The sequence below is a fragment of the Drosophila montana genome, unplaced genomic scaffold (genome assembly GCF_035044405.1).
Source record: "Drosophila montana isolate Dmon_TW-CO22-7 unplaced genomic scaffold, ASM3504440v1 contig_2954_1, whole genome shotgun sequence".
Classification (NCBI taxonomy): domain Eukaryota; kingdom Metazoa; phylum Arthropoda; class Insecta; order Diptera; family Drosophilidae; genus Drosophila; species Drosophila montana.
The window spans coordinates 184,429-202,500 of NW_026997829.1; the positions used below are offsets into that span (position 1 = coordinate 184,429).

General features: G+C 43.6%; 2 protein-coding genes across 6 annotated transcripts in view; one reads left to right on the forward strand and one right to left on the reverse strand.

The window, feature by feature from the left end:
• Nucleotides 1-18,072, reverse strand: part of mamo (maternal gene required for meiosis) — a 172,928-nt gene that overhangs the window by 65,236 nt on the left and 89,620 nt on the right. The gene's annotated exons all lie outside the window — the stretch shown is intronic.
• Nucleotides 14,051-18,072, forward strand: part of LOC135430135 (adenylate cyclase, terminal-differentiation specific-like) — a 12,529-nt gene continuing 8,507 nt past the window's right edge. Inside the window, exon 1 of the mRNA XM_064684687.1 lies at nt 14,051-14,146. Coding sequence (XP_064540757.1) covers nt 14,051-14,146 — 96 coding nt within the window. The remainder of the gene's footprint in view (nt 14,147-18,072) is intronic.

Here is an 18,072-nt window from a genome sequence, read left to right on the forward strand (position 1 = left end):
TCAGGCATTGCAAAATTGAAGGCTTCGTTAAGTCAAACCAATAAATTCGATTCAAATTCATTCGTTGGCCGAGAGCTAAACGCATGATATTCAAGCAATCAGCGAAGAAAATAAAAAATTAGAAAGAGATCAGCAACAACAACCCCAACAACGCCAACAACATCAGCGACAACAGCGAAAGAAACAGCAACAAGTACAACAAAAACAGTAATAACAACAAGAACAATCAACATTTCCGGCAGTTGCGAGTGTTTGATAGCTGTCTGTCGCAGTTGTTTCTGCTGTTGTTGTTGCTGTTGTTGCTGTTGCATTCAGGCAGCAACAACATTCATTGGCGCAGCAGCAGCAGCAGCAGCAACAGCAGCGCAAATAATAACGAAGCAATAAACTGTGAATTTATTTCAACAAATAAAACTTTGATTTATTGCGCTACGCACACAGCATGCAACGACGTGCATGAGTGTGTGCGTGCGCGTGTGTGTGTGTGTGTGTGTGTGTGTGCGTGTATCTGGTTAAGTAAAAACATTAACGGCGCACACACACGATAGAAATGCTGGCAAACAGCAGAAATGGATTGGCCCCAGAGATATTGCCACAGATAACGACAGAAGCAACGATCGAGAATATCGCAAAAAGATCGAGAAAAGATCGCGAGAGAGGGGGAGAGAGAGAGTGGTAGAGAGGCTCGGTTACGAACGTATCGTAAATGTTAAATAGGCGAAAAGTCGTGCGAACTTTTACCAGGCCAGACCCAGAGCCAACCAGTTAAATATCAATTTGTGGCCAAACAACAATGCGAAATGTTGCTGCCGAGAAGTTATGGCCGGGGCTAGCAGCAGCACCAGCAGCAGCACCAGCAGCAGCACCAGCAGCAACAGCAGCAGCAACACGCAATGGCCAAAGGTCGCGGCAAGACGCAAATTAAATTTGCATGCAGCAGCGACAGCCAGCAACAGCTGAGCAACAACAACAGGTCGTCACTTAATTAAGAAAAGTTGCTAGCGTCCATGTTGCTGCTGGCATAGAGGGCAATGTTGCTGGCGTGCCAGGTTGCTGCTGCTGTTGCTGCTGTTGCTGCTGCCCACGCATGATTTTTGAATTAGCGCGCTGTGTAACAGCAACTAATATAATTGACAGTTGCTGCTGCTGCTGCTGCTATTGCCTACGTGTTCTGTTGCAGACATCAAACGCTGCACTGCATGCTAAGTAGCTGCTGCAGCTGCTGCCGCTGTGTGGCAGAGAGAGAAAGCGGCATTTTACATTTGCCTGCACTGTGTGCTGCATGCAATTTGGGTCTGTTAATTGTTGTTGCTGCCGCTGCCGAGATTTATGCCGCTTGCATGCTAATTATGAATGCCAGCAACATGTTGCTGTCGTTGCTCCTGCTGTTGCTGCTGCTACTGCTGCTCAGCTGACAACTAAATCAGTCAAAGACGGCGACCGTTAATTGCGCAGAAGAACTGAAAAAAAAAGCAGAAGAAACAGCAACCTATTGAGTTTTCATGCAACTTAATGAGCAACAGGAGCAACAGGCAGGCAGGCAGCGTAAGACAGGCAGCAGCAACAATTGCTGCTGTGCCTCCCATTGCGCACAGTTTGGGCCAGGGCCTGGCAACTGCCGCTGCCGCTGCTGCTGCTGCTGGTGCTGCTGCTGCATCTTCTTCATTTGACGGCACGATTCAAAAAGTTTTCAATTAAGTCGCCGCTGCCGCTGCCGTTGCAGTTGCCGCAGTTCCAGAATTGTTGCTGCTGTTGTTGTTGTTGTTGTTGCTGCTGCTGCTGCTGCCTTGCGGTTGCTGCCGTGGCCGCTGCCTTAAAACCTCATTAATATTGAAATTTGTTCGTGTGCATGAGTTATTAGCAATTTTCTAATTAAGCGCCGCTGACGAGCAGCAGCTTAGAAGCTTCTCCACTCCACTCCCCTAGCCATGCCCCCTCTATCCAACGCCACACACACACACACTGGCACACACACACACACACACAACTTCCAATCGCGAGGCCGCCTCCGTGCGGAGTAGCTGACTCATGCTTGGGCGATCACATGTGAATTCGAATTTGAATGGCGCCGCTGGACCGCTGCACCACTCGCTGCACTTGTCACACCCACAGCACGCGGCACCCAGCGGCACCCAGCGGCTCTCGCAGTGGCTTCTCCACAAAGGCGCCGCCATCGAAGCTTTTGCGGCGCTGATTTATTTATTTATAAGCGTAATTGCCAGCCGACTTATTAGTGGGCCACATAAATCTTCAGCGTCAAGCGCCGCCCGTTGGGCGTGGCATTGTGTTAAAACGCACATAGCCGAGTTCAGCTCAGAGGCGGCTGCCAGCAAAATTCTATACGAACGTTTAAAGCATTTTCCATGTAGCATTTCTCTAAAGTTGAGCACATGAGTAGTTAATTTCTTTGCAAAAAATTCTCGAGCTATAGTCTAAAGATAAAAAAAAAGCTAGATAGAATCAGCCAAATAACGAATTCAAGCTTTCAGAGAGCTTTAAGTGAGCTTGGTGTGAGCTTTAAGTATCCTTTAAGGACTTTAAGGCAGATTTGCGTTATCTTTAAAAGCGCATGAAAGAAGCTTCTTTAATATCAGCCTTAAAGATTTAAAGATGCTTTGTGTAAACTTTAGGTTGTATGTAAAATAGCTTTAAGTGAATATTAAAGCAGCTTCGAGTGAGCTTCTGGACGAGTGATTTGGGTGAGCTTTAAGTGAGCTTTGGATGATCGTTAAGTGAGCTTTAGAGTATCTTCAATTAAGCTTTAACGGAAATTTAGATGAGCCTTAAGCGAACTTTAAAGAAGCTTTAAGGGCGATTTAACCCAGCTTTCATTGAGCTTTAAAGAAGTTTTAAGTGCGTTATAAATCAGCTATCAGTGCGATTTAAATCAGCCTTCAGTGAGCTTTAAAGAAGCTTTCAGTGAGATTAACACCATGTTTCAATATGCTTAAGAAGCCTTTTGGCTTAGTGTTGAAAAACAAAAGATGAATAGCAGTGGCAAAACGCCTCTTGTAGAAGCTTACGGTGTAGGCAGGTGTCTTCAAATCTTGAATAAAATATGCAAAAATGATGTGAATTGAATTGCGTGTAAAGAACAACAAGAGCAACAAATACCTAAGTTAGTTAAATGACTGATTGTTGTTGTTGAATGTTAAATAGCTTTGCAACACTGTTAATTGCGTTGTCAATCAGAACTGCTTGCAATTCTCAACAACTTAAGGCTTTGCATAAAGGCGAACAGGCGTTGATCACTGAGTCTGCTGACGATCGAAATGGCTGTAACCTAATTGTATATATATTCTGTAGTAGGCTATGTATATAAATTTGTGTACAATTCTTTTTAGTGCTTTAGTTTTGTAGTTAATAAATTAAACAAATTCTACGGCTGACTTGTTCAGATTTGTTTGTGTGTGTGTTTTGGGGCTAACAGCAGGCAACAAGCAGCTATTGTGGTCAGTGGGCAATCGCTCGATGGCGATCTGCAAAGACCCACACAAAGATGCACAAAAGCGATGCCAGCGGAACCGCCAGTGAGCCACGAGACAGTGACATTGTCGGCGTTCTGGCGGGCGGGCGGGCAGGCAGAGCAGCAGCCAAGCAGACACTTGACTGATGATGCCAAGTGGTTGCAGCAGCAGCAGCAGAAGCAGAAGCAATGCTTCTTCCACTGTTGCAGGTGTATGGGGCTGAAGGGCAGCTGGGTGCGCGCAGCCAGGAGAGGGGGCGAGTATATATGCATATATATATATGTATATATGCGTGTGAGTACGCCTACGTGCGGGCCAAAACGATGGCGGCACATTTTAAATCAAAAAGAAGGGCGCACGACGCAGTTGTTGCTGCTGTTGTTGTTGCTGCTGCTGCTGCTGCTGCTGTTGTTGTTGTTGCCGCGCCTTGCGAGCTGCTTTGCCACGTCGATTATTAATTGCAACATGCAGCAGTTGCATTTTGCCGCTACAGCGCGGCAACGCTCTAGACGCTGCATGAGAAACAGTTGCAATTTTTGTTTCGTTTCAACATTGCCGCCGCATTGCGATTATCATAATGCTGCCTGCGATGCAGTTGTTGTTGCTGCTGTTGCTGTTGTTGCTGTTGTGCCGTTGTCGATGTGAATGATGATTATTTTGATAAGTTGCGCAACATGTTGCAAGGCATGCTGCATATTATTGTGATCAAAGGCTCTCCTGGCATGTTAATTGCTCTCGCTCTTGCCCCAGCAACAATGTTGCCAAGGTGTTGCCGCGCTGTCGCTCCAAATTGCCGCTTGTCACTGGCTGCCTGCCGCACGGAAGTTGCTGGCCAACAACAACACAACAACAACAACAGCAGCGGCAGCAGCAGCAACTGTAACAACGACTATGATTATAAACGCGTTATTGATTTATTAATGCGTTGTCTAAGCTGGTGAAAGGATTTCGCTTTGGGTGCTGCTCATAAATTTCAAAGCATTTAAACTGCTGCTTCCTGCGTGGCTTTCTATTGTTGCCACTCGCTGCAAATGCTGTTGCTGTTGTTGTTATTGCTGCTGCTGCTGCTGCTGCTGCGTGGCGGGTTCAAAGTGGCAAGCGTTGCCGCAATTCTCTCTATGCGAATGGGCAGCTGCCACACACGCCCACACGCTGGACAGTTATATACGAGCAAAAAGAAAAAGCAACAAAAAAAAGGGCGCGCGCTTGCAACATGTTGCACACACAAAAAATGCAAAATTATTACCCAAAATGATTAGCTAGGGTGTGTAGTGTGTGTGTGCGTGTGTGTGTGCGTGTGTGTGTGTGTGTGTGTGTGTTGCTGCTTAGCTGCTTTAAGCTACAATTGCCACATTTAAATTCAACTGCTGCTCGATGCTGCTGCTGTTGCTGTTGTTACCGTTGCTGTTGCTGCCACCTACAATATGTATGGCTTTGGTGTCGCCTTTGTGGCACGAACATGACTTTTGGTGGCGCATGCGTGTTGCCTGGCAGTTTGTTGCCATTGCTGCTGCTGCTGCTGCCGCCGCTGCTGCTGCTGCCGCTGCTGCTGTTGTTGTTGCTGCGCCTGTTACGCTGATTTACTGGCCAGTTGCTGCAGATAAGCCATAGACAAACAATGCAGTTTGCATTTTTATACACACAATTTGCAGTTATTTGTGGTCAGACGATAAGCAACATCAACAGCAGCAGCGGCAACAGCAACAACAAGTGCATGTTGCTGGCGTGCAGCAGCAATTTTATTGACATATAGCTGCCATGAGGGGTCAGCAATCGAAGTGCAATTAAATTACACGTACAATAATAATACAAAACTGGAGCAACAACAACAGCAGCAACAAAAACAACAACAACAACATGCAGCAGCGGCCAGCCTTGGGCCAAAGACGATTGCTGTGTATGTTGTTGTCGTTTTTGTGTTTGTTGTTGCTGTTGCTGTTGCTGTTGTGTTTTTCGGGCACTAGATTTATATTATTAGCCAATTGTTGCCATGATGAAACGGCATAAAGCTGTATTTGCAGTTGTTGTTGTTGTTGTTTTTTGCGTGCCGAATGCAAAGCATCAAAAGAAAACGTCGGTTCTTTTTTGTTGCTGCTGCTGTTGTTGTTGTCTTTTGCTGCTGCTGTTGTCGCCGTGCGCGCATTGCGAAATGATCGTTTTCAATTTTCATATAAACATTTGTTGCTGTTGTTGCCTTCACCTCGTTGCCGCCGCAAATCGTTGCACGTTGCCGTTGCAATTATTTGCTGCCATTGCGCGCATTGCGCAAATCGTCAGCGACAGCAGCAACAGCAGCAACAGCAGCAGCAGCAACTGTGACAGCTACGTGCCAAGACCACCCCAATAGTCATTAAACTTTAATAAGCTAGGGATCGTTGCGGTTCTTGTTGTCGTTTATTATTGTTGTTGTTGTTGTTGTTGTTGTAGCAAACGGTTTTGACACCGCAGCAACACGCAGCTGCAACCTGTAAATGCCGCTGTTGTTGTTGTTTCTGTTGTTGTTGTTGCTGTTGCTGTTGTTGTTGTTGCTGTTGTTGTCGTTGCTGAGCCGCTGGTTTGTCAATTGAGCAGCATTCGCTGCTGGATTATAAAGCGGCTTGGCTAATGCACAGGATTAACACAAATTGCAACTCAAAACTAGGCTAGTATGCAGCTAGTATGCTGCAGCGTATAAAATACCAAGTGATCCAATAAAATACCATATGTTGATTCGGGGCACTTAAAATACCAATAATAGTTGATACCAAAAGTGAGCTTAATCATTTATCTTATACAAATTTGGTTCTTGTATAAATAAATATAAATATAAATACTACAAGTTATACAACTGGTATTTAAAGGGTATAATACCAAAAAAAAACTACTTAGACAGACCTGCCAAGAAATTGTAACATATATATATAAAATAATATATATACATTTCTTTAAACGTATGTTATATGTATATACTAACAAAAATACCAAACTAAAATACATGAATTATTTATTATTCCAAACTATTTCCACTTGAAATTCTAACTTTGATTTGAAGACTTAGTCGTACATTTTTTACATAAAACTAAAAAAATACTAGTTTTTGCGGAAAGAGAACATTTTTGCGCTGCTCGCTAGACTTTAACTGCAGCCAAAAGATCCATCAAAATTGGACAGCAGCAGCCGCAGCAGCAGCAGCAGCTGGATGCTCCACTTGGACAACTGGACAAGCGTTCGTCTACAGTCCAACAACAACAACAACAACAACAACAACAACGAGAGCAATAGCAACCGCCAGGAAGCCGTTTAAATGTTAGCAAGACGCCGGCTGCGAGGTGCATAACTGCAGTTCGTGGCACAAACAATTTCCGGGGGCCGCATCTCGGTTCTGCAGATTCAAGTATTCAAGTGAGTGACTAGCATTTAATCAAGAGCAATCAGTTGCGGCAGTCGCAGCAGCAGCAGCAGCAGCAGTCGGGGTTGAGTGGGGCAAGCGGGACAGCAACAATAATTGCTGTTGCTTTTGTTGTTGCTGCTGCTTTGGCCACGTGCTCCACTTGCAATTGTTGCTGGCAGCAAAGTTATCAACATTTGAGCGACGATGACAACAACAAACCCAGCAGCAGCAGCAGCAGCAGCAGCGACAGCGACAGCGACAGCAACAACATTGCATTGATATGGCACACGCAATGCCCATTTGTCTGGCATCTGCCACACACACACACACACGCACGCACACTCGCACACACATTGATATTTTGATAAATGGCAGCAACATGTTGCTGTTGCTGTTGCTGCTGAGCCGCAAAAAAGATTTATGATTATTGCTTTGTAATTTGTGCTTAAAATATGTGCCGCCTATGCAGCATTCAATGTTGTCGTTGTTGCTGTTGTTGTTGTTGTTGTCGTTGTGCTGTTGTGGACATGGTTGCGCATAAAAATCAATTAGTCTTCCCCCACCCCTTACCAAAAAAAAGCAACTGTTGATAATTTGCCTTCACAAATGCATAAACAATAAATGTTGCTGCCGTGGTCGTTCGCAATTGCCGATGATGGCATGCAGCAGCGCCACCTATCGGCAGTTAAATTGATACCAGCTACAGCAACAACAGCAACAGCAACATTAACAACAAGCAACAAGAGTCGCTGCCTTGTCAGCTGTAAGCAGCCAATTAATGTTGCTGCCGTTTGCAGCATTAGACGCAACAGCAACAACAACAGCAACAGCAACATGTTGCCAACGTTGCATGCAGCGCAATTTATTAATGAGATTGCCCAGTTGATTGCAAAAAAAAAAATAAAAAATTGTATGCCACATGCATTGTTGTTGTCGCACGCATAGCAGCACCGGCAGCAGCAGCAGCAGCAACTTGGCACGGCAGCAACATGTTGCCATTGCCAGCGGGTGTTGCACATTTATTGAGCGCTTATTAGCTGTGCGTGCCCGCCGCAGCCCCAAATGAGGTGTCAAATGACAATGCAGCCCGCAGCAGCAACGCAAGCGCTGCATACAGGGGGAGCGGGGCGGGGGGGACAGGGGGGACAATCGAAGACATGTTGCCCCCGGGCGCTGACGTTGACGCAGCTGGCGCGTATTAAGGTCAAAGAGCGATCGCAATCCCAATCGGATCGTGTCGCCCCAGCTGTCAAACTCAATTCGCCTCCGCAGACAGCGCAATACAACAGCACACAACATACACACACAACAAAAACAACGCATGCAAAGGTCAGCCAGCTGCCTGCCTGGGGGCTGTCTTGGCTTCCCAAAGATTGTTCCAGTCTGGCTTTAAGGCTCAACGTATTGCTGCTGTTGCTGTTGTTGCTGTTGTTGTGCTGTTCCCCCGCTTAGCATCATAAAAATGTCAAAGCTTTATTTGCAAGCCTCTTTGTTGTTGCTGTTGCTGGGCGGCTAATTGGCGTGTCATTGCCCGCAACGTAGGCATAAATCTGTTATTTTATACCCGCATGTGCAACACGGCGCATGAGTAATGTGGCCGCAACTCCGTAACACTCAAAAAATGAAAAGAAAAAAACAGCTAAAGAAATCAGCATTCCCTTTGGGCTGCCAAGAAATCCATTAAACAATGGCCAAAAACTGTCGTGCGGCATATTCGCGATAACTGAACTTTTCCAAAGCGGCAATAAAAATTAAAAAAACCAAATTATTTAACTATAATTCTACATAGCAATGTTAAGGCTTAGTACTGTCATAGTGTTGAAAAACGTTTGAAGCTGTTTAAATAATTGCTTGCGTATAGTTAATCTATGTAGCAACGTGGGTGTTTTTCAATTTCATTAACTGAATCCATTTTAGAGATTTGACATTTCGTAATTTGTTCTGCATTTGAAGCTTCTAATCTAAAATGTATGCTGGAAAATCGTATTAGAGTATTTAGTGTTGATCAACAGCCAAAACTAAAAGCCTTTAAGTGTTGCCCAGCACTGATATTCGACAGATTCTTAACACACACTCAAAATGATTTGAGTTGAAAAGAGGTTGACAGACTTCAGTAATAAAGCATTTTCCAGCACTGTTATTTTCGACAGCTATTTCGTATTATTTATGCTCGCATTTCAAAGGTGCTTTTTATGGTCATAACTAAACTTACTAATTTTAACTAAAGAAGCTACTAGAACTAAAGCGTGACCTAATGCCGCAGTTAACGTTGATTTTTGTAGCATTCAAATTGAGTTAATAAAAGCGCATGTAAATCATTTACAATATAAATCACTCGCGCGACAACAGCAACAACAACTTTTACAAAAACCAAAAGACAAAAAAACAAAAAAAGCAGCTTAAAAAATCATTTGATGTCATTTGGCTAAAAATAGCCAAAAACTAACGAGGTTTAGCGTGGCAATAAAAAATGCCGTTTGGCCAGGCTCTAAAAATACCACAAAGCAAAAAAAAATTGGCAAAAACAAAACTAAACTAAAGTCAAGTAAAGTAAAGTAAAGCCTCAACTATGTGCGCCCGAGCTGCAAACTGTTGTTAATACAATAATGGAACGCGCTCTGTTATAATATTTACAGCGCTTTGCATTAACTAACGAGCTCGGAGGCAACACACGAACCGGTTGCAACAGGCAGCAGGCAGCAGGCAGCAGGCTGGCAGCCAACAGGCAACAGGTGTGCATTATGGGTTCAGCTGGGCGGCTAGGTAGGGGAGGGGTGGGGGCGGTGGGATTGTGCTGTGCCAACTGTGGGGGAGCTTATCAAAATGCAGGCAACACAACGCGCAACTTTCACTCGCCCGCTGCTGCTGCTGCTGCTGCTGCTGCTGCTGTTGTTGCTGCTGCCCACACGCTAATTGCGGCAAACAAACGCACGAAAGGAGCGCGCAATGTGGACCACCAACATGCAACGTGCAACATGCCACTCACTCACTTAAAAAAGAAGCAGCAACGGCAGCAGCAGCAGCAGCAGCAGCATAAAGAAATAGAGTTTCGCTCGGCAAGGCCCATAAACAAATAAACACTTGACTTGATTGTGGCCATGGCCAGCAGATTTGCAGCAGTTGCTGCTGCTGCTGCCGCTGCTGCTGCAGCTGGGCTGTGGCATTGTCATTGGAGACGCGACTTGCCCAAATCAAATGAAGTGTAATTTATGCAAAATGTGGATCAGGCTCTGTGTGCGAGAGTGTGCCCAGTAGCGGCCGAGGAAGCCCACGCCACATCATTCATGCCACAAACGTCACAGCACATAGCAATTATGGGCCACAGCTCAAGTGCAGCAGTTCGCAGTTGCAGTTTGCAGTTCGCAGTGTTGCAATAATTTCAACGTCGCCACAAATCTGCCAACATAATTTTGTTATTTCACTGCCACTTTGTTTGACGTGCAAATGTTTGCCTTGGCTGCAACATATGCAGTTGCAACAGTTGCAGTTGCAGTTGCAGGAGCAGGCGCAGGCGCAGGCAGCACATCCTGCTTGCGCCCAGATGATTTTTCAATTTGTGCAGCCCGGCCAAAGACAATCAGCAACCGCAGCAGCAACTGCAGCAAGTCGCAGACTCTCAGACTCTCGACTGTGGAGTCCCTCTCGGGGGCTGTTGCGGTCATAAGTAACTTTAAATTATGATGAAAGTAATTTTCTGCTTCAGTAGCTGAGCCGCGGCTGTTCAGCGTCAGCGTCGCTTGATTTACGCGCCAAGCCACCAGCAGCAGGAGTATGCGCTGCTGGGGGGGGGCGGAGGGGGGAGAAGTGGGGTTTACTGCAGCGGGAGGAGGCGTTGCCCGTTGCGCACTTTTGAATTGTGGCCACACTCTGCTATTGTCCGTTGAACAGAGTTTTTTTTTTGCCGCTTCTGTTGCTGTTGCTGTTCAATAGCTTTGCCCAGTCCAGGCCCCACAATTTTTTATGTCAGCCAACAACAACAACAACAACAACAACAACTACAGCAACAGGTTACAAAAACAGCCAAGTGTAAATTAAGTAATTGCCTGGCAGTAGCTGCTACCGTTGTCATTAGGACAGACTTCAGTCAAAAGCCGATATATATAAAGACGGGAAGCAGCAGACATTGAGCAGGGTTTAGAGGGAAGGGGCGGGAGTGCGGGGCTTACGGCTGAAGCAGTGCTTGAAATAGCCGTGAACTCTGTGCTTAACCTGCCAAATTGATGGTCATGAATATGAGAGGCTGAGAGAGAGAAAGAGAGAGAGGGAGTGAGAAAGAGAGAAGAAGATTAAATCAGGACAGCGCAATCGAAAACTATATGCAACTGAGAATAGCTTTTCGTACTGGTTCTTCGTACAATGCGATAAATATAAGGATTACAATAAAGATAATTATATATATATATATACGATATAAATAAATAACAATTTGTTAGATATAATGCCCTATGCCCAGTCCAACAATAAAATTGCATAGTAAACCAAATAGTAGCACTTTATACGATATGTGCAACGATACGAAATGCTGTACAAAATCGTTTACGATATTCCGTATTAAAAAATAATTTGCTTACGCATACTAAATTTTTAAACGATCTATTGGGATACCATGGATGGTATAAGACATTTGCAGCGATATCGTATAAACAATAAGACTATGTGACAGATTACGATATACGATACGTTAAACGATAAGCTGTTTGATATTTTTAACCGTACACTATCAGTTGGCGGAACGACATACGGGATGCAATATCAGTTGAAAGAAACAATGTGCAAAAGTTCTTAACAAGACTTACGGTATATTAAAATGCCATGTAGATTATGGCATATGAAACGATATACGATATTGTGCGGTATAATATACGATAATATAAAATGGGGCATACTAAACAATTCAACTATTATGGCCAGTAAAATGTACAATATATTTTACGTTAAAGCATACGATATTCGAAATGGGTGAAGAAATGCAACAGACATATTTTAAATACGATAAAGCAGAGAGAAAGAGAGGGAGAGCTCAAATCTGACAAAGCTTAAACACTATAAGATGGGCGGTCGAAAATACGATATAAACAGAGTATGATTGAATATAAAAAAGCTTGGCCTATTAAAGGGAAGGGCTGCAAGATGTCGTGCAAAGTGCGACATTTAGTACAAGTCTGACAAACTGTTTAATTTGAGCAGGTCTCACTGTATTTATGCGTGTGAATGGGCTGAACGTCAAAAGATTTGAATGTGGCATTCAATGGTTAACACATTTAACAGATTTCGTCGGTTTTGTGTGTTGCATATTTCAGCTGGAGTTTCCCCAAATCCAAAACGGAAATGCAATGCAATTCAAATCGCTTGCAAATTATTCAAAAGGTCTTTTGGGGACGAAGAGCGGCAAGGGGGGAGGCGGGAGGGGGGCGTTGCCCGCGGCCAAAAAACGTTTTATGCAACGTAATAGCCCAAACACAATTAACAGTTATTCATAATCATTTCGAATGCAACTCAAATGCTAAATCGAGATATGCAAATGAACCGCAAGCCAAAGCCGAACTCGTAGTCGTAGTCGCAGTCGAAGTCGAGTTGCTGCTGCCCCATGAAAATTAAGATCAATTTTCAGGCAAGCAAATCAATAAAATAACAGCGCACCAGCAACAGCAACAGCAGCAGCAACTTGCCCCACAGCCCCGCAGCAGCAGCCCAATGGACACTGGACATTTCAATTGCTGACCAATGGAGCAGCAGCTGTTGCTGCTGCTGCAGGGACAATATCGTTATGCGAAGCTTGTTACTTCTTTGAATACCCTGCAACTAATACAAATGGCAAAAACGGGTAATTCAACGTGCATAGAAAATATATCTATATATTTATTGGATTGGATTGTGAGTCGACTTCTATTTGCCTTTTGAAGTTTATTTTACAAGTTTAACGATATTTCTGGTAATATTGATAAATATCGATTTGCTTAATCGATACATATCGGGTATATAGCTATCAATTAACATAGATTTTCTAATCAATAAATATCGACTTAAATCGATATTAATCGGCGTATATCGATAAATATAGATTTTAATGGATACATTTCGTTTTGATGAATCGATACATATCGGGGCTAAGCAATATCGTTTCTCGAAAGCTATCGACTATCTTAACATCGATTTTCCAATCGATGAATTTCGTTTTAATCGATGAATATCTGTTTTAATCGATAAATATTGATTAGAGTCGATAAATATCAATTCATTTTGGTTTGAATCGATAAATATCGATTGAAATAGAACCCTTACCCAATCTTCTTGTTTCTATTTTGTATTTTTTAAGAGCTATAGTCTTCTATTATGCATTATTACGTATACCCTTTCCGAATGAATTTTTTTAGCTTTAAAATAAATTGTTCTTCAAAATCCTTTCGTCGATCGTAGAGTTCGATCATTAAAAGACCCAAGTACACCATCTGGCAGATCATATTTCATGGGCTCATTTTAAAGGATAACTCTTAGTCGAGTGCTCTAGCGGCTTGTTTGCCTAGTTGGCAACAATTTAAAAGCAATTTGAGTCAAGTAAGCGCGAGGGTTTTGCGCTGCAGTTGGGCGTTTGTGTGGGGAGTTGCTTGTGGTCAGCGTCGGTGGGGAAGGGAGCGGGCAGGGCGGTTGGGTGGTTAGTTGGTCAATTTTCATTGATTTGGGCGAACGCTCGTTGAATTTGCATTTTTTGAGAGTCTCCGCAGCAAAGTCGTGTGTGTGTGTGTCAATTCTTTTGGTGTCAGATTTCAATTTCGTTTGTTCGGTTTTCATTGCGTATTGTTGCTGTAAGGCAACAACAGCAGCAGCAGCAGCAACAACGGCAGCAGCAACAACAGCAGCAACAAGCATTGGCGGCGTTTTTACAAAAGCCGCCGCCGTTGCAAGTTTATTAATTCATTTCGCAGCAGCAGCAGCAGCAGCAACAGACTTGCACGGCAGCAACTGTTTTGAGTCAGCAGCAGCAGCAACAACAACAACAGCAACAACAACAAATTGTCATCCCCCGCGGCTCGTTTTCCATGTGAAATTTGCATTTTCTATGTGATCTTGTATTTGTTGTTGTTGTTGTTGTTGCTGCTGCTGTTGCTGCTGCTGTTGCAGGCTCCACACCTTTGGCGGCTGCTGCTGTTGTTGCTGCTGCCGCTGCATTTGGCCATTGTGTTGATTTATGCGCACATTTTGTGGTCATTTCTCTATGGCCAGTCGTCAGCAGCGGCAGCGGCAGCAGCAGCAGCAGCAACAACAGCCGCAAAATGTGACAGCCTTTAGCCAAAATCAGCCAACTGCATATGTATATACAAATACATATATACATATATCTATTTAAATATACATATGTATCTATATGCATGCATATATCTGTGCGCGTGTATCTATGTATTTGTATCTTTATAACTGTGTGAACTTTTTACAAATTGTTTTAATTTGGCTTTGGTTATTCGTTGCTGCTGCTGCTGCTGCTGCTGCTCATATTTATGCTAATTTAGTTGCTGTCGTCGTTGTTGTTGTCAGCTCTTTTGGCCAACCTGAATAGCTATTTAAGGCATTTTTTACCTGCGCTGCAATTTGGTTGCATTTTTCGAAGTCGCAAAAACAACGCCAGTTAGCCCCAAAAAAAAGGTACTTTCGAACTCACCTGCAAAGAGATGAAAAAAAGGAAATCAATTAAATTTAAATAATGAGCATTATGTTAAAGATTGTTAAATAATTTGAATATGCTTTTATAACGTATTATATATGTGAATTGTATATTCTCAATTTAATTGTTTAATTCTTACAATTAAACTGGGAATATTTTATTCGAGAGCTCTTCATGAGGTTTTTCTGATATGTTCAATTTGTTGTCTAGAGCTTTACACAAAAGCGAGCTACAAGTTTTGATTCGATCTTAAGACTTTTATTTTATTTTAAGTCTATATCGAGCATGAAAATAGTTGATCAGCGCTCGAATCCAAACGATTTGAACCCTGAACTCCACATTCTTTTTCTCATATGGACTCAACCTTAAACTGCAACAGCTGTCAAAACAAAGAGCTGAAAGAACTGAACCATACTCCGCTATAAAAATATAGAAACAAATCAGAATGCCCGACTAGGGGATACCCTGGACCATCTTCTACCAACAACAAATGCAGCTATAAAATGAAAGATGTTCTCGTTAGAGCCTTTGAAATATCATGAGTTGCGCTGAGAAATTATGGGGTAAATTTTATATGAAATCTAATTGAAGATTTCTCTCTTCCTATGTACAGAAAGGTCGCATTGGCTCAATCACAATCAACATCATAATTATCAACAGAACTATCAGCGAACATCTGGCAACACGCACTGAGCTCAGACCAGAAGAAAGGCGTCGCCCATGCCACAATGCGAGAGAGTGATAGAGGGAGGGACAGAGAGTGGGTTGGCGGGGGGTAGAGCCCGACCCAAAATGCCAGGCAAGCTAAAAGTTATGGTTTTCATTAGGCCCGTCCGGCGTATATAGACTTGACCGGCAAACACACAGTTAACACACACCCGCTAATCTGGGCACATAACTTAGCAGCGGACGCGAAATGCGGAAGCGGCTCAGAAACGTTGCCACTTTCTAAAAACAAAAAGCAAAAAGACTGAAAAGCTGAAAAAGTCAAGAAAAGCCTCAACTCAAGGAGAAGGCCCCGGGAAGCGCAGCTTCAGCAGCAGCTTGGGGGAATGGCCTTATCAGGTCGCCCCGAAAATAGCAGAGCGTAATCGAAATTGCGCATCGTTGAGGCTGCAGCGATGTGGCATGCGGCATGCGGCATGCGGCAAGCGGCATGTGGCAGCAATTGGAATTCGATTAAGGCGGCCAGGCAAAATGCAATTAGAGGGTGGATGCGTTATTAATGTGGAGCGATGCAGCCATAGCTGAAAATATTGATAGAAAACATACATACAAACAAATTCACATAAATACATATACATACATATATATATATATTTGTGTGCGAGAGTCTTGTCTCAGGCATGCGGAAGCGAAAAGCGCCAAAACGTCAGCAAAATGTGCGAAAAATGGCTTTAAAATATATAAAAAGGAGCTAAAAAGACGCCAACACGCGCCAACAAGCACTTGATAGCCAGGGCCAGGTACGTGGCAGGGGTGGCGGGTAAACGGGCTCTATATTAGATTGCCAAGTGGGAGGTGTTCGCACACACATACACACACACACAGAGACACACTCAGGCAGAGCTAACAAGCCTCGGCCAACTCTGGGCCTGTATTTAATGAAAACGCATTAAAGCTCAACCAACGCTCAGTGGGCGTTACAGGCAGCAGGCAGCAGCCGGCCGGGCGGGCGGGCGGTCGGGCGGCAGCGGAAGCTGCCAACCTGGCCAACTGGCAGTGGGTGTGCCAGGCAGCGCCATTGACGCGAACGCCGCGCAGCAAGGCAAACCGAAGACGCTCGAGTTGACAGTGCTGCCAACTTGCCAAAAAATGAGCTGGGCAAAAAGATGGGTTCAAAATGATATTCGTAGAAATAATAAGTTATGTTAAGAAAATACATTTATATTACTTGATTTTAAAGGAAAATGTTAATGGAAAATATTTCTAGTTAAAATAAAAATTACAAAAATATCAAAAGAGGCAAAAACTTATTATATAAAAGAATAAAAAATAAAAAACTGAATTTGCTCAGGTCAAAAAAAAATAATTAAATGAAAAAAATGTATTTATAATTTAGATCTACAAAGGCAAGAAACTAAATTATTTGTTCATGAAAATTTTAGAGGAAAAACATTTATTTCAAGCTGAGATTAGAATGAGCTAGATTTAAAAAAATGTATCAAAATATATCTAATAAATTAAAATTTATAAAAAATAAATACTAAAGAATGTAATTACAAAATGAAGAAAATAAACTGAATTCTTTTCTGGTTTGGATATAAGAAAAGCAAGTAAAAATCAATTATTTTTTAAGAAATTTTGAGAGTATATAGAAAGGGCCTTCCTTTTGATATAATGCAACACTATGCCTGGCACTTTTGAAACAAATTGGCAGCACTGCGCGCTGCACATTCGATTCGTTTCGTTTCGTTTCGTTTCGCTGGATGCTGCCTCTGGCTGTTCTACGTTGCGATGATTGTCAATTTGCTCGTCCAATGCTGGCGACGGGTTTATCGCTTATTGTCATCTTGGGGCCGGCTAATTAGAAAAACACGTGAGCACGCACAGCGCTGCGTAGTTGTCATAATTAGAGAAAAGAGCGAGAGGGAGATTGGCTGAACAGAGTGCAGATCAGTTTGGTGTTTGAATATTGCTGCGAGATAGCGACTGGGCGACAATTTGCTAGATTGATTAGGCGTCCAGCCTATATGCCGATGTTGCAGCCAGTAACCGGTTGGGGCAATTAATGCCTTAAATGCGGCTGCCTGGTGTGGCATTGTTAATTAATAAAGCGGCGCGAATGAGCTGCAACTAGAAAAAAATGCCGAGGGAGAGAGAGAGAGAGAGAGAGAGAAGCTGAAGCTGAGGCTGGGGCCCAGTTGCAACAGGCAGTGGCAGTGGCAGGCAGCTAATTGTTAATGCAAAAATCGTTGCAAGTTAGAAAATCAATTTTTACTTTAATGATCTGGCAGGCAAGTGCTTATTAAAGCGCATCCATCGTCAACATCAGCTTTCAGGGTGCAAGTTGTTGCTGTTGCTGTTGCTGTTTCTGATGCCAGAAGCCGCCTATAATTAAGCGCCACAAATGGCAGCAAGTCTCGCACTCTCTCTCTCTCTCTCTGTCTCTCTGTCTCTCTCTATCTTGCTGTGCCTGTGTCTCTTTCATGCCGTTAGCGGGTGTAAAAAAGCAGCAAATGAGTTGCCATAAATTATTATGATTGCAACTGCTGCAAGAGCAGCAACTGTATAATGACATATTGCCAGCCGATTGACAAATGCTGCAGCGCCAAAGAAAACGCTCAGAGGCCCAAAACCGTGGCCAGAGATGTGCACAGATTGGCAAAACCTGCAATCCAAGTGCCAACTGCCATTGGGATTGCCTATTTTATTATTATAGGCCACGGCCATGGCAAGCGCTTAGCCAATGCATGCATGACATAGGCCAGGCCACCAGGCGGCCAGGCCACCAGGCGGCCAGGCGGACGGCCGGCCACAGTGGCTGCCAAAAGCAGCTGCCGCATCTACCACAACCTGACAGCGTAGCTTGGCAAGCTGAAAATGCCATGTTTTCTACGAGTTTATATTTAGATCAA